Source organism: Caloenas nicobarica, chromosome 9, assembly GCF_036013445.1.
Source record: "Caloenas nicobarica isolate bCalNic1 chromosome 9, bCalNic1.hap1, whole genome shotgun sequence".
Lineage (NCBI taxonomy): Eukaryota > Metazoa > Chordata > Aves > Columbiformes > Columbidae > Caloenas > Caloenas nicobarica.
In genome coordinates, this window is record NC_088253.1 from 4,144,789 (window position 1) to 4,160,645 (window position 15,857).

The window sequence follows — 15,857 nt, forward strand, 5'->3', positions numbered from 1 at the left end:
GAAGGACCCGTTACCCAGCGGTGAGTATTCGGCTCTTTGGAAACGTGATCTGAGTGGAGTCATCCTGAAGAACTGGTGTGAGCTCTGAGCATCGGACAGACTGCTGGGTCTGCTTTGGGACGCCCCCTTGGCTGTGGCAGGCAGGTGTTGTTACAGATATGGAGATCTCCGTGGTTCTTCTTTGCTTTTCTTTTCCCTTGTATGAGAAAAGCGAAGGTATTTATATGTTCAAACAAAGTCATTCTGATTTTATGAGGTAATAGCTTTTTTCCTGAGGTTAATATTTGCCACGGGAGTCGAAGAGGTAAAATCACTGTCTTGGTCACAGGCAGAGCACTTGGTTTCTCGCCGTTACTAAAAATAATAAGTTAGAATTATACCTAGGTTTGAAACTTAGTATAACAGCTTCAATATGCATTCTTAGCATCAATTGTGCATCTGCATCGCAGTATCCCAACCCCTTTGTTTTTCTCTTTCAGAAATATCCTGTATTACCCTATCTAGTTTTAGTATTGAAACAGTTCCTGTTGCAGAGGGACCTTAATGAAGTATTTACAGGTGGAATCGGTTCTTATAGTCTTTTTTTAATGGCTGTCAGTTTCCTTCAGGTAAGCGTCATGAAATCTGTTGATGCCATTGGTGCAAAAGGACATTACATTGGGAGGGAATTGAATCAATCTTTAAATGTAACCATTTAAGCTAACCCGTTCATGCTTTTCATATAAAAACATGCACATCCCACCTGTCTTCTTTCTCCCATTCAGGTACTTTTAGTATTAGAAATGTTTGGAACATCCACTGGTGTATCCATACCAGGCGCCTGTGTCATTTGTGACAAAATAACTTGACTATTGTGTAACTTATTGGGAACAATCTGTGTAGGTTAGTGTTAGATGCAGGTGTCCTTCATAACACTTGTTTTCCAGCTCATACACCCCCTGTGTGTTTAATGAACACAACAGAATTTTATGTGTTTATCTTGTTTTTTAAGCTGGTACCAAATAAATATGTTTTACAGCATTCTCTTAAATCTAAGAGCACAAAATGCGTGAGCTAAATCTGTATTTTTCTGCCTGGGAGAGAAAAATATTGTAGAAATATGAAGTAGTCAAGTTCTGGCTTCATGAATCTTGTACTAAATGTGATTGTGTAAGTGTGTGTCTGTACTTCTCCAGACTGCAGTCAGGTTTAGACCCGAGCCCTGAGCCGGAGCTCGGGGTTTGCCCAGCGCTGGTGCAGTTGTCCTGAGCACAAAAGCAGTGAAGGCAGCAGGCGGGTCCTTTTGAGAGAAACCACGATCTCTCCCAACCCCAGTTTTTTTGAATATTGACTAAGAGCATTTCTATTTGCTCCTGAAAAACAAGAGGTCAGGCTTTTTACCTGTTACAGTTAGGAGCGGCTCTTGTTCGTAACCTCTCAGGCTGCATCCGTAACAGCAGAGGGGATCGTTTGTAGAGCTGTGTGTATCAAAGCCTGTGTTTGTACTGCAAACCCAGGTTCCTGAAGTGCAGATGCCTTTGCTTTTTTGCAAGAACCCTGCCATTAGTGCTGGAAGTTCACTTACTGAACTGAAGGTCCAAATACAAAAATATTAATATTGCCAGCCTTATTTTTAAGAGGTAATTAATCTACAAAAATTCTGATAACATTGTTTTAAATATGCAAAACCGCTTTATGAAGGAAAACCACTACATTTAGACACGTTTGCTTTATATATTATTTTTTTAATTATTTATTATTGTATTTAGACATGTTTGCTGTGAAGAATAAAAGGCACTTAAAGGGACTTGAAATTTGAGGTCTTAAGACAATGATTTTTTTTTTCTCTCTTCTTAATAGCTGCATCCCAGGGAAGATGCCTGTATGCCCAATGCCAACTATGGTGTTCTTTTAATAGAGTTTTTTGAATTATATGGACGTCACTTCAATTATCTGAAGACTGGAATCCGAATAAAGGATGGTGGCTCTTACGTTGCCAAGGATGAAGTGCAAAAAAGCATGTTGGATGGCTACAGACCATCGATGCTGTATATCGAAGACCCCTTACAGCCAGGTATCCTCGTAAACCAACATCTTACCTAGTGACTAAGAAAATAAGTTGGGGGAACGTTTAATCCTGAGGAGCTAAAGCAAAGAATAGAATCAGAGAATCATTTGGTTGGAAGAGACCCTCAAGATCATTGAGTCCCAACTGTAACCCACCCCTGGCACTGCCCCATGTCCCTGAGAACCTCATCTCTGTCCGTCCAACCCCTCCAGGGATGGTGACTCCAGCACTGCCCTGGGCAGCCTGTTCCAATGCCCCACAGCCCTTTGGGGAAGAAATTGTTCCCCAGATCCAACCTCAACCTCCCCTGGCGCAACTTGAGGCCGTTTCCTCTGGTCCTGGCGCTTGTTCCTGGGGAGCAGAGCCCGACCCCCCCTGGCTCCAAGCTCCTTTCAGGCAGTTCAGAGATCAGAAGGTCTCCCCTCAGCTCCTGTTCTCCAGCTGAACCCCCAGCTCCCTCAGCCGCTCCCATCACACTTGTGCTCCAGCCCCTCACCAGCTCCGTTCCCTTCTCTCAACTCGCTCCAGCACCTCAAGGCCTTTCTTGGCGTGAGGGGCCCAAAACTGCCCCCAGGACTTGAGGTTTGGCCTCCCCAGAGCCCAGCCCAGGGACGGTCACTCCTCTAGGACACCTGTGCGTGTGCCTGGTCCCTTCGCAGCTCGTGCCCCGCACAGTGTGTCCCTGCCCCTGGGCGCGCTCTCCCGTTTGAGTCTGTGAAGTCTCATCAATACGTAGAGGTTTCATTCTGTACCGTCACCTTTACGTTAAAGTTGATCGTTGACTTGAGCGGGTGGCTGCCGGCATGGGGAGTGAAGTGCTGTTCATAGAACGCTTCTGATCTAGAAAAATGTCATCCAGGATAGTACGGTTACGTGTGGAATTATATGCAGTATAGCATTTTTTTTCTTCGTGTGTTGTGCTTTTTCCCAGCGTGTTATCATTTTGGACTCCTGTACATGTAAATATCTATAGGTCTGTTATACTCTTGCAAGTATTTATGATTCACTAATCCTCTGCTTTTCCACAAGAAGTAACTGCAGTGAGTTGGGACTTGAGGCCATTTTAAAAATATTACTGTCTTCTGTCTGAGAGGAGGTAACCACGATTTCAGTCTCATTTATTTATGTAATTATATTCTTATTTTAAGGTAATGATGTTGGGAGGAGTTCCTATGGTGCCATGCAAGTCAAACAGGCTTTTGATTATGCCTATGTTGTTTTGAGCCATGCAGTTTCCCCGATAGCTAAATACTATCCTAACAACGAAACAGAAAGGTAAATTTTATGAGTCTAAATCTCAGACATTAATTGCTTATATTTCTGTGTACCTAAGTATTAGTTGTGGTGACTTTTTTTTTCCATGGTTTACAGTATATTAGGTAGAATAATTAGAGTAACGCAAGAAGTGGCCACATACAGAGACTGGATATCAAAGCAGTGGGGGACGCAAAGCAGGACAGAGTCTTCGTGTAATGGTGAGTTTTCAGTAAACGTGGCGGATGGTGGGAAATTCCTGCATATTTTGGCTTGAATTTTCGTGTTGCTTTTGCCCCACATAGGGCAATGTGTGCATCTTAATATGAATTTACATTTTGCTCAGTGGCGATGGACTTTTTCTTGTGCTCTCACCCAGGAAATTGAGATTTGTTCAAGAATAAAAAGGCCACGCTCCACATTTCTTGTGCTGTGCTAGATTGGGTCTGTAGAGAGTGCTGGCTTGCAAAAGGAGGCTTTGGAAAAACTTCCTGTTTAAATTACATGTGCTGTTATCGTCGCTTTCTTTGTCCTTTAAATGTGGACGAGGTTTTTAAAAGAATTACTGGGAATGCTAGTTTAAATCTAAATCCTTACCCTCCATTGGTCTTTTGTTTTTCATTTTAAACTTTCATATATTGTGTGCGTACGGAAGCAATATTTAAACCAGGATTGACTATATAAGTGGAATAAGTCTTTAACACAGAGAAATCCTGAAATATCAACTGTAATTCTTGTTACTAACAAATGGAAACACACAAAATCCAGCCGGAGAACTTGCTGAAAATGTCCTTTAAAATAATCTTCTTTTCGTTGCCCATCTTCTGACTCCACCAGCCACGCTCTTGTGGTGTGTGTGTATCTGCTGGCTGGAAGTTTGCAAATTGAAATTGATTTTAATTCTCTCCAATTAATTTTGCAATGTTAGCTGCTAGAAGCCTTTTCTTGTTAGGGATGAATGAGAGATGACGACAGCTACCCGGTGTTGAGGTTTTAAAGGTTTTGTCAGTGGTTTCCGTGGCTGTCCCTGCACCACTGTAGTGGCAGCCGAGCCTGGGTCAGTCCCACCAGCTCCATAGTGACGCTCACTGCCTCCTGTGATGTGTGTATTAAATTCAGGTAGCAGTCGGTGAGATATTTGAGTTCTGTATCTTGTATTTTCGTACAAAGCAACCAGATTTACTTGGAGTTCTCACGACCCCAGCAGCTCCAGCAGAAGAGTGAGAGTCGCTGAGTGCTGCGTATAGCAGCAGAATTCAAACCACATATCTGAGCGCGGCTGAAGTGCGTCACGTTATTAAGCAGCGCGGCTGAGCTCTGTTACTCCCCCTTCCACGGCTGACCTCATTTCCATCTTGCACCGTGGGTCACGCCTGCTGGTTTTCGGAGCGCACGTTACTGTAGGCAGTAACACATTAAAAAAAGGGTATTAAGAAAGAGGAAAAAAGCAACATAGTTTAGCAGTTAACACGTGGTGATGCTTCTGTTTTGTTTTGAACAGGTAATGGAGTAACCTTGATAGTAGATTCTCAGCAGCTAGACAAATGCAACAATAATCTTGCTGAAGAGAACGAAGCACTGGGAAAACCCAGAAATAAAACTTCAGAGACACTTAGTAAACATTCTTCAAATTCTTCATCAGGTCCTTTATCATCATCATCGTCCACACTGTCCAGCTCTAGCGATGTAGTAAGTACTGGAGGTTTTCTGATTTCGTTTTTTCAGTTTCTTTGGGTTTTTATCCTGGTTTGTACTGCCATAGAATACGTTTTAAAAGCTCAGAATCCCAGTTAATTATTTCATCCAGAATCCTAACTTGCATAAGATGTTGCCTCTTATGCGATTTCTACATATGTACGTTGTGGTGTGGGTTTGATACAACACGTGTAGAAAGTGAATACAGTAAATAAAAATTTACATAACCCTCCTTTCTCTGGGAAAACTGCATTTCAAAAAAAAAAAAAAGACTGGTAGTCCTGAGTGATATGCTTAAAAAAATCTGTTTGGGAATTCTATTTAAAAAATGGGAATCCCCAAATCAGAATCATGCATGAATACACTTTTAAATCTGTTTTACTCAGTAAGAATTCTGGATTGAAAGAATTTTAAAACTAATAAAATAAACACATTTTAAGTTTTGTCCACTGCTAGCTTAACTCACTTGTAGAAAAACTCACTTTTAAGAAAAACTCACTAATACTTTACGTTTTCCCAAAGGATTCTGATGGAACACCTTGCAAAACCTCTAAACAGTTGAGTTGTCGTCAGTCTGCCACAAACAGAGTGGGCTCCCAAGAAGTGTCACTGGAATCCTCCCAGCCAAGCGGGAAAACACAAACTAGCCAAACAGCCAATACATCCAGCAACACCAACAAATCGCAGGTTTGTGAAATGCTTGGAAGGAACAACTGCCTCAATTATTTGAATGTTACAGCCTTAAACCAGATGAAATTGGATTGATTTTATTTTGGGAAATCTAGATTTGCCAGAAGTATATATGGCTGTGTTGCACTCGTTGCCTTTTTGCAATAAGCGCGTTGGTCCAGTCTTTACTGCAGAATTCGAGAACTGATGAGACTCGCTTACACGTAGTGAAGAACAGCAAGCAAAAAATATATGTTTAAAACTCTGCCTGGCTGCTCTGTTAGCTGTTGATACTTGTTGAACTGTCTTTCGTTAAGGGAGATGAAGATTCCTTATTGATAGAAGAAATTCCCTCTTATTTCCCCTTAAAGACAAACACCTTTATGATGAGACCCACCAGAACTTGTGCATTTAGGGGATTTCTCACCTTGGGGAATGCTTCTATGACAGCTGAGTCAGCTGGAAGTGCTATATGCTTCTATATGCAATTTGAATTCTTATTCAGAATTTAATGTATAAAATACAGTCTGGAATCTTCTTAACTATTATTCCCGAAAAGCAGTTGTGATGACTTGCTGCCTCGTGCTTGCTGATGATCTGTCTCTGGCTGGTAACGAGGCAGTTGCGGAATTAGGCCTTGGACGCACCGCGAACGTGCGTTTGTGTTATTACACAGAGCTAATTCTGGTGCTTAAATGTGAACATGCGCAATCTGAGATACTCTCCGTCTGTAAAAAGATGTGGTGTAAAATTAGTCCTGGTCTTAAAAGCACATTGTCTTAATTTTGCGCAGAAGATGAGATTTGAGCAATCTTCATCTGTCATCTTGGATTATGGGCTTTGTAAAACACTTTTTTGATGGCTACAAAACAGGAGCAATAGAACAGTTCTATACTTTTCAAGATCCAAAGTGCTCTGTGCTCTCTTGACTTGCATGGTTTTGGGTCTAAAGATGGACATTTGTTTGCAGCCACCAAAGTGAAAGATCAGCGACGCTGCTTTTGTCCAAGCAACGCTGCTTTGCCATAGGCATTTTTTCAAGCGTTGATGCTGCTTTTGCCAAGAAAGGTTGGACCAGATGATCCTTGTGGTGCCTTCCAACCTGGTATTCTGTGATTCTATGATACTTTAATTAGTTAACATCCTCATTATCCAAAAATAGGGCTGTGTAATTGCCACACCTCCTTCTTTTTAGCACCGATTTACCATGTTCTCTCTTTTTTTGTTGTTGTTTCCACAGCATGGATCCGCACGGTTATTTCGCTCTTCTAACAAAGGCTTCCAAGGTCCAACAAACTCAAGCCACGGTACCTCAGTCACAAACAAACAGCATCAAGGCAGCAAATCGCACCACCAGTTTTTCCACGGCAAGAAGAGGAAACACAAGAGGGACGCGGCCCTTTCAGACCTTTGTAGATAGTTGCCTATTTTCTGACTGTTCTTCTGTGTGCAATGATCTCATGCTACGGGATAGTTTGATAGTGACTCCTTGGATCTCTTCCGGAGCTTCAGACTGTTCAGACATTGATTAGCAACTGCATTTTTTTTTTTTTCCCAGCTCGCCACGGAACGGATCATGAAGATTGATCACTGAAAAAAAAAAAAAAAAAAAGAAAAAAGAAAAAAAAATGACAAAAAGAAAAAAAAAAGAGAAAAAAAATTTAAAAAGAAAAAATTTTTTAAAAAAGAGGAAAAAAGGCTGCTCATTTGATAAGTCATATGCTACAACAGGGTCATTTAGGATATAAAAGCTTGAATGTAAAATAAATGTATTTCCCATCAGCTCATGCTGACCTGTAGAGGTAGTACTCAGTGTGTCTAGGGGGTGGTAACAAACAAAACACAAAAATATAGGAAAAAAAAAAAGGCAAAAAATTGTATTTTGAGGGAAACCCAGCCTTTAAAGGTGAAAGTAATTTGTGCATGATTTTTTTATTATTTTTGCATATACTTACCATTTTATTGTGTATATATAGATGACCATATAGGAAAACTGACATTTGTAATAGTGGATTTGTTAATACTTTTTACATAACATTACTGTTTAAATTGTAAACATAAATTTTTCTCAGGATTAGTTTGGAAAATAATCTGAATTGTCATCTTAACATCCATATAAAGAGACATTACTAGTTACGTTGCTCAGAATTTCTTTTCTTGGCATTGAAAAGTTTTAATAGAACATTTGATCTGCAAAAGCTGTTCCCCTGCAAGAAAGGCTGCTGGTGGCAAATGAAGTTTTTCATTTGTGTACAGTGTCCGTGTACTTTGTGTAGACACTGAGCTGGTCATCTCGGAGCAGTGACCTTCACCTTGTCTCTCGAGTGCCATCGTTTCAGGCAATGGGGTTTTCTAGTTGCATCTTTCTCTTCCTCCCCTTAGTGGTCTCTCCCTGGTCCTTTTTCTGTTGGTGTTTTTTTTTTTTAAAGAAATATAAAGCCACTTGGGTTTTTTTTCTTTGGTTGGTGGTGGTGATTGTTTTCTTCTTTCTTTTTTTCGGTTTTAAAACAAACAACAGAACTCAGTTTGTTACAGACGTTTGCATTCCTGGGCTGCTTCAATCCCACGCCTCTTGGTTTGTGCCTTCCCTTCCCCTTCTAGGTCTGGGTTTTTTTGTCTTTTCTATTTTTGCTAACTCCTGTAGGAGACAATAACTGTTGAAGCTTTAAGTAAATTTTACAATTAAAGTATTTTTTTCTCACTCCCCTCTTAGGCATTTTTATATTTACACTTAAAAACAAAACAACTTCAAATAATGAAATATATTTTATATTGCCTTAAAGACCCAAACCTTTACTATCTCATAGTATTTCTTCACTGATGTAGTGATTTAATTTAAACTCTGCGTTTGTCTGGTTCAGTTGCGTTACCGGTTGAGGTTGCAGGAACTTTGAGCGTGAATGGAACGAGCGGTGACGCAGGCGGGCACAGCGGGGTGGGTACAGCGGGGACACTTCAGGGTGACAAGTGGCGTTTCCTTCCACGGATTTCTGTAAAGAGGAAAGTCTGTGCTCGCCATACGTGGCTGTATGTATTGCGGCTGTTCTGGAGACGATGCTTTTATAAAAAGTACTTTTTTTAATATCCATTGACAGATACTACAGACCAACCTGACTGTTAATGGGCACTCACGAGTGCAATGGTTTTTGAAGTCAAATAATGCTACAATAAGACCAGAACTGATGTCGTCACTTAAATTAATAAACATTTTCAATGTGTTAAAAGTGTTTTACTTCAAAAAAAAAGGAAAATATATATATTTCAAAAGTATGCAAAGTCATAACATTTACTCAGACACTAAGCTTAAGTGATGTTAATTTGACAATGTTTTTTTTTTAAATTTTTAGATTCATATTTTAATTTGATCAGATGATTTTATCAGCAAGATGTTGAGCTTCTGTTCATAGAAACTAGTAAAAGTTGTACCACATTATGCATAATCACAGTATTTATTTTGTTTTAGATTATTGTGAATGTGTAGACTTATGTTCACCGCTTAGGGAACAATTATTTATAAATTATATTAATCCAGTATTGTTAGCTGCTATTAGCAAAACTGTTCCAAAACTTAATACTTGCAAAGATCTGTATCGCATTTACCACACTGAAGTGTTTTTAAAAGAATCACCCTCATCGTTGAAAGCAAATGTACTCTTAGGGTGCAGATATTAGTGTTCCAATAAGCATGTGATAATTTTAAGGTGGTGGTAGCGGGAAGATAATCTTGATTCCATTGGGAATCTTAGGTTTGCCTCAATTTATGGTTTTCATAAATTTAATGGAAAATAGCTTTTCCTGGACTGCTCAAGTTTCTTTTTGGTAAACAGTATCTTTCTAAAAGAAAAAAGAAAAAAAAAAAAAAGGCATGAAGGAAAAATTGAGGTATTTTACATTGCCTCAAATGACCAGCATTGTATTCATAAAATACTGTATATCTTGCAAATCTTTATTTAAACAGAACAGTTGAACTGTTCGTTTTTCAATCTGAAGTAAAATACTTTCAAGACCTTTTAGTTTGCCTGCTCATTTGTCGTGTACATTTCATCTCTGTATTTGACTCAAGTCTAATTCCTTTTTGAGTTTCAATACTTTTGTGAAGATTTTTGTGAATATATGAAAAATAAATGTTTAATCTAACTACTGCAGTTCATCCCCATTCTTGATGCTCACCTTGTTTCCTTTCGCAGCACTGTGGCAGAAAAGGCTCCCCAAGGTGCTTCGGAGCTGTCTTGTAGTTTCTGGGTCCCTCTGCCCGGAATTCGGGAGCTTATTCTGTTCCAGTAGGGCTGGTCGGCTGCGTTTCCTTCCAGCAGAGCTGAACCGGACTCTGTATGCCTAAGTGGAAGAATATAATGTATAAAGGGTTCTTAATATATTATTTTTCTCTAACTTTACTCTGCACGATACATAGGACGGTTTTGTGAGGACCCGCTTTCTCTGCCTTCGGCACTCGGGGTGGGACAGCGGCTGTTCCAGCCATCGGAGAAATGCGCAAAAGTTAATTAGAGTTCGTAGAAATACGCAGAAGTTAATTTGAGTTACCTTTAGCTAAAAGCTGTGTTCAGCATCGTTCCTGAAGCACGGTCGATATTACTAAAGTATGGTCTTCAGTTTGGTTTTCTTCATTCCTTGCATAAACCAGCAGGGAGACGAACAGATACCACAGATCATCTGAAATACAGAAAGAAGATGAAGTGTTTCTATATCTTCCTGTTTGACACTAGATTGATTTGTTAAAGGGTTTTTTACTTCTTTTTTTAAAAGAATAGTTCAAATGGTGTTTATAGTTAAAATCAGTATATTTACAGAGTTTTTTTGTCAGTCTTCTGCCTTGTGGCAGAAAAGAAGGTGAAATGTAAGTATATCTTCCTGTTTATGAGACCTGATGTGATTCTGTTCACTGACCTGCATGTTCTGTGCAGCTTCCTCAGAATTTACAGCTCGGGTGTTTAAATGTTTATAAGAAACTTGCTTTCCTTTCTTTAGAAAATAATTAGTGGTCCAATGGCTGGTGGCAACTTTTGTTATGTACTTTCAAAATGGACCTTTTCTATATTATATCTGGAGTCATCATGTGCGCATCCTAAATATAACGTGTGAACAACCGATTAGAAAATAGTCTCATCTTGGAAATGTATTGCAAATAAAAGCAGCCAGCCGTTTGACATCTTGAGGGATGTTTAAAGTCATGAGAGATGTTCAAACTGAATGTGTGACTCCAGCTTTTATTTCCTGAAGATAAAAGCTATAGGAGATTATATAGTATGTAATTATTTGAGAGGGGAGTATATTTACCTATTTAGGGGCTGTAAGAAAAAAAGCCACAATTATTCCAGCTATTGCTGAAGCGCAAAAAAGCAGTGATTTTTTTTATTCTGCTGACTGCTAGGACTTCATTCTTTTGCTTGACAATGCAAAATAATTTTCTTAGAAACAAGTTTACAATGTCTTAAAACTGTCTTAAAACTGCAGAATTTGACAGCTTTATTTTCTAGCTAATTTGTAGTGTTCCCACAAATTTTCCTTAAAAATGTTTTCCGGTTGCAGTGACCTAAATGTAAATGTGTCTTGACTGCATTTCCAAGAGTCATTTACCAGCAATTCTGACAGATTCGTATTCATGGCTTCATCTAGAAGTTGAAACCAGCTTTGCAGTTCTCATGGTGCTTAATTAAATCACATGTGTAGATTTTTCTTATGCCAAAGTTACTGGGCTCCTCCCTGTAGTAATTCGCTGTGAGCCTTATTAAATAATCTTCCCAAAGTTTGACTGTGTTAGGGTGTTTGAGATGATCCCAGGGAAATTATCCAACACCAAGAATCCCTTGCAAGTTACTTCATGAACAATATCCTGAGTAACACAGGAATTAAACTTCAAACGGCCTTATTGAGTCTTTACAAGCCCCAAGTTTGTGTTAGCTATCTACTTGAAAAGGAAATCGGAATAAAAGACCCAGAAAGTGGCTGTTACTTGTGCATTTTAGCATGGCAGTGCTAGATTAATTTGATCTACATTTCAGATTACTCTGAAATTTAGATCAGTTAATTTTGAACAGTTTACATTTTAATTCTTAGTGTATTTAGCCATTTCCCCACCATGACCGTTTTGTCGATTTGTGAACTCCAAAAACGTCTAACAGAAGTGTGGACCTTTGTTAAACCCCTTGGCTGTACTGTTAGAGAAGTTGTTTTTCTCTGGGTTTCCCACAGTTCTTGGTAACAGCCGAAACATTGTTCTGTTAGATGCCGTTCTGTTCCTTATCTCCAAGGACGCAGCTCCCCTTATCTTCGAGCTTGAAGACTCTCTGGCCTTTTTTACTTAATGAAGCAGAGAGTTCAAAGGTTCACAGGTTGCAGAAGTTACGCTAAGCAAACTCACGCTAGAATTCTATATAAGCAGTTTCTAACCAATTTCTATAAGAAGTAGCATAGCAAGTAACTCCATAAGCTCAGGCAGCCCGTTTCTTGGCAGCCCAGCTCAATATGCCTCTCTCTTGGCAGCAGGAATTGCCCGTTTGCTCCTTCCTATGGCGGTGCAACTGCTGGTGAACTTGCATATGTATGAAACTGGGGGAAAATGGGGTGTGAATCCTTAGTTTGCTGTAAACTAATTGGTAAAAGCTGATGGGATTCTGAAAATCACCTAAGTAAGGGAAGACGAGAAATCTTGGAGATCCTCTGCATGAAAGCCATTTGGAGGAATCCCATCTTTGCCTTCTGAGATGTGTGAACAACCAGGTGCTGCGGCTCCTCCAGTGAGTCCAAGTGCTGCGACATTACTGCTTGTCAGGTACAGGATGACCTGAGCTGCCAGCGTGCTCACCGTCCAAGTGTGCTGCAGGTTTCAATAGCTGCAAAGGTGTTTATCACTATTAGAGTGACCCTGGTATGTCTTGGTTCTGCTCCCTCCTGCTAGGAGTCCTTCGGAAGAGGTCTTTTTCATCCTTGATGGCTCTTGATATTTTCAACTTGCCGAATTGAATCTCCTAATCCTTCTTTAACCCTTTGTTTTTTGTGGCCCAGAGATTTTGTGGTGAATGTGGCATTTATCAAATCCTGCCCAACAGGCTATAGTGAAGCAGGAAGGGGATGCTCATTGATAGTACTTTAAAAAAATATTTCCTGCTGCTGCAGCTGCTTTTTGAAGAAAAAAAAACTACAGACCTCATTAACTGAGCAGGCTAAAGTAAGAATATGGCCCCCTAGCCCTCATACATCCATATTTGAAACTAGTTTCTGTGCAAATCATTCAACAATCTACTGCTTGGATGCTAGGCTATTTTTTTTTAATCCATCTGTATAATTAAATCGTAATTTCCCATAGTACGAAACACCTAAGGAAGAAACCACTCGGCTGCATGCAAGAGCTGGCTTGTAAGAAATGCATTGGTGTGGTGCTGGAGGAAGTCTGAGGAACCACAGGGGTGGATTTGGTGAGTGTTTTGCTTGTTCAAAAACAAAAATGCTCTTGTACAGGTTTATAAAACTACTTTTGCTTATGTATGAAGCAATGTTTGACTCTCGAGCTGGAAGGTGATTAAGCAATCAAATGCTTCTGAGGAGGTATTGGAGAAAGTAATCTGTGCTCTCAGCTGCATTTTCCCGGGTCTAAAGTTCATTTACTGTACTGGGTTTGGTGACAGTGACATCTGAAAATAAACCTGTCTTGAATTGCTTGTTTCTGGTGTCTGGCAATGTAACACAGCAACGTCTTCCCTGAATTTAAAGCTCACATCTTAAAAAACAAAACAAAACCACAAAACAAACAAACACAAATTAAATCCACCTTGCTGGTCTGTTTTACACCAGATTGTTGCACCAGGAGTATGGAGAAATATTTTTCTCGCAACACTAACATTATGTGGTTTAGGTGGAGCATGCATTAGTGGCTGCCGTTTGCATTTCCCTCTCCTGCATTTCTGTCTCCTGTTTCCAAACAAGTCTGTTATTCATTCTTACAATAAGTAGAGGACTGATTAAGGCTGGGTTGTTGTTTTGGTTTTGGGTTTTTTTCCCTCTTCACTATAGTGCATCTTGAATCAAACTCATTTGTGGTTGCCTGGTAATCAGTAACTATGAAAAGACATTCTCAGTCAGAAAAATCAATGGCTAACCCAACAGCAGGTAGAAATCTTTCGTATTGTCTTCCTGCAATACTGGCTTGTTCGCTTTTTCTTCTCAACATTTCTGACAGTGCAAGGGAGGAGTAACTTAAAATAATGTAATTTTTTCTATAAGATTTTTATTCATCCTCAAGTGCGTCTCGCTAAATCTATGTTATCAACTTTTATCCTTGAAGAGAACATAAAAAAGCTATCTAATTGCTGGAAGCTTCGAGTATCTTGGAGCTGGAGTGTGTGCCATCTAGTGAATGACTTCTGTGTAGTGTCTAAGCAACGTATTCGGCTATGAAAGGTAGTGTGAAGGCTTCTGTAACGTCCTTTGTATGCAGTAACTAGCACCTTCAGGTAGTAGTAACTTACCTGGTGTTGCTGAGCTACTGCCTGCATCCAAAATCCCACAGAATCCCACTACTCCAAGGGTATAGCTGAGAAAACTGAATTTTGTGGCCTAAAGAAAAAAAGTTTAAACAATATTAGTAGGGTCGAAAGCCAAAGGGGTCAGAGCAGTACCTGCTGTTAGAAAGAGGAGCCGTTGCAGCGGCTGCCCCAGCCCCTCCACCTCCTCACAGAGACACCCTGGCCAACTCCCACTGACCCAGACCGGCTTTCCTGCACAAGGCACTTGATATAAATCAGTTCAACAACGAAGTACTTCTGAATTCTTCAGAACAAAGTCACATGATGGTCTATCAAAGCCAGAACAAGCTTCTCGGAGAGTGTAGGCAAATACAGAAGTTGGGAATTGGGAAGCTGAAGCATTAATGTAAAAGGGAAGGAAGCTGACTTTTGCGATTACAGTGAGTGCTGGTCTGGTCACTTTGCCACGCATGGAAAGTCTGATTTTAAAAACCAAACAAACTAAGACAATCCCTAAATCTTCAAATGGCATTACTGCACTTGATTACTACCAAATAAAGTAATATGATATATTACAGTGGTGAGTTGAGGAGTATTTTTTAAGTAAAAGCGTCAGAAAATAATAACAATTCATCAAATAATGTTACTTCGATAGCTTCTGTATTATTCTTCTTTTTTCTAGTTGTCAGCACTTGGACATAAAAGTCTGCCCACAAAAACCAGTAGTTGTGAACTCTACTGTATTTGTACATTTGGGAGAGTCTGCATGTTCTGGTGTTGCTTAGTAAGGGAAAACTACAACTAACAATTGTGATGAGCTGATGCAATACTAAAAGGACACAAAATAGAACTGATGTTTACTTTTCTGATGTCAGTATTAGAAAGATAATTATTTTTATTTCCTGTTTTGTGTCCTTGTCAATGTCTCAATTTTTATACACTTTTTCTACCTTTGTGCCTCATCTGGCCAGCACAGGCGGCCGCAGGCGGCCTGTATCCTAAGCTGGCTGCTGGCATCGGTTAAGACTTAATTTTAAGAGCTGGATGGATCACTGTTAGAGAACAGCAAGTACCCATTTTTGATACAGTCACGTTAGAAACCATTGAAGTTTCTCCCTGTTCTGTAGTCTGTCCACACAGAAAAATTTCATCGTAACAATACCAGTACAACCCACTATCATGTGAACATGCTAAAGCACTTGACAATCCTTATTCTGAAATAAATCGCTTCCCAGCTGATTTCAGTTAATAATGTGTTGTACTGGAATAGTGGAAGTGCAATATCAACACAATTTTGACCATACTCTATCAATAAAAATAATTAGATTTTATTGCAAAGGAGGGAAATTGCTGCTGCTGCAAATGTGAGGTCAGTGATTTGCCTTACTCTATGAATTACCACAAAAAGCCTCGTTCTGTTGAGTTTAAGGAGAGTTTTCCTACTGATTTCAGTGAGATCAATTTTCTCCTCTTTTTTTCTCCAATTTTTCAATGTCTTGATTTCAGAGCTTCAAAGACTTAACTTTCTTTAGACAAAAGGAAATGCATACACATCAGCAGAGCAATTAGAACTGTGCAGACGTCTTGCTCGGTTCTGGACCACCCATTAACACTCTAGTGAGTTGGCTTCAATTGAATTTTGTTCAGAAGACAACAGTTAAACACAGCCGAAATGTCAGAAACCACGGCAATCAGCAGAGCAACTGTGATTT

At 39.7% G+C, this 15,857-nt stretch overlaps 1 protein-coding gene across 1 annotated transcript in view; it reads left to right on the forward strand.

Moving 5' to 3' along the window:
* TENT4B (terminal nucleotidyltransferase 4B) overlaps positions 1–7,228 on the forward strand; it is a 37,382-nt gene extending 30,154 nt beyond the window's left edge. Inside the window, exons 6-12 of the mRNA XM_065640839.1 lie at positions 480–608; positions 1,840–2,053; positions 3,196–3,322; positions 3,419–3,522; positions 4,803–4,990; positions 5,519–5,683; positions 6,906–7,228. Of these exons, the coding sequence (XP_065496911.1) occupies positions 480–608; positions 1,840–2,053; positions 3,196–3,322; positions 3,419–3,522; positions 4,803–4,990; positions 5,519–5,683; positions 6,906–7,085 (1,107 nt within the window). The 3' untranslated portion in view covers positions 7,086–7,228. The remainder of the gene's footprint in view (positions 1–479; positions 609–1,839; positions 2,054–3,195; positions 3,323–3,418; positions 3,523–4,802; positions 4,991–5,518; positions 5,684–6,905) is intronic.
* Positions 7,229–15,857: the final 8,629 nt, after the last annotated feature.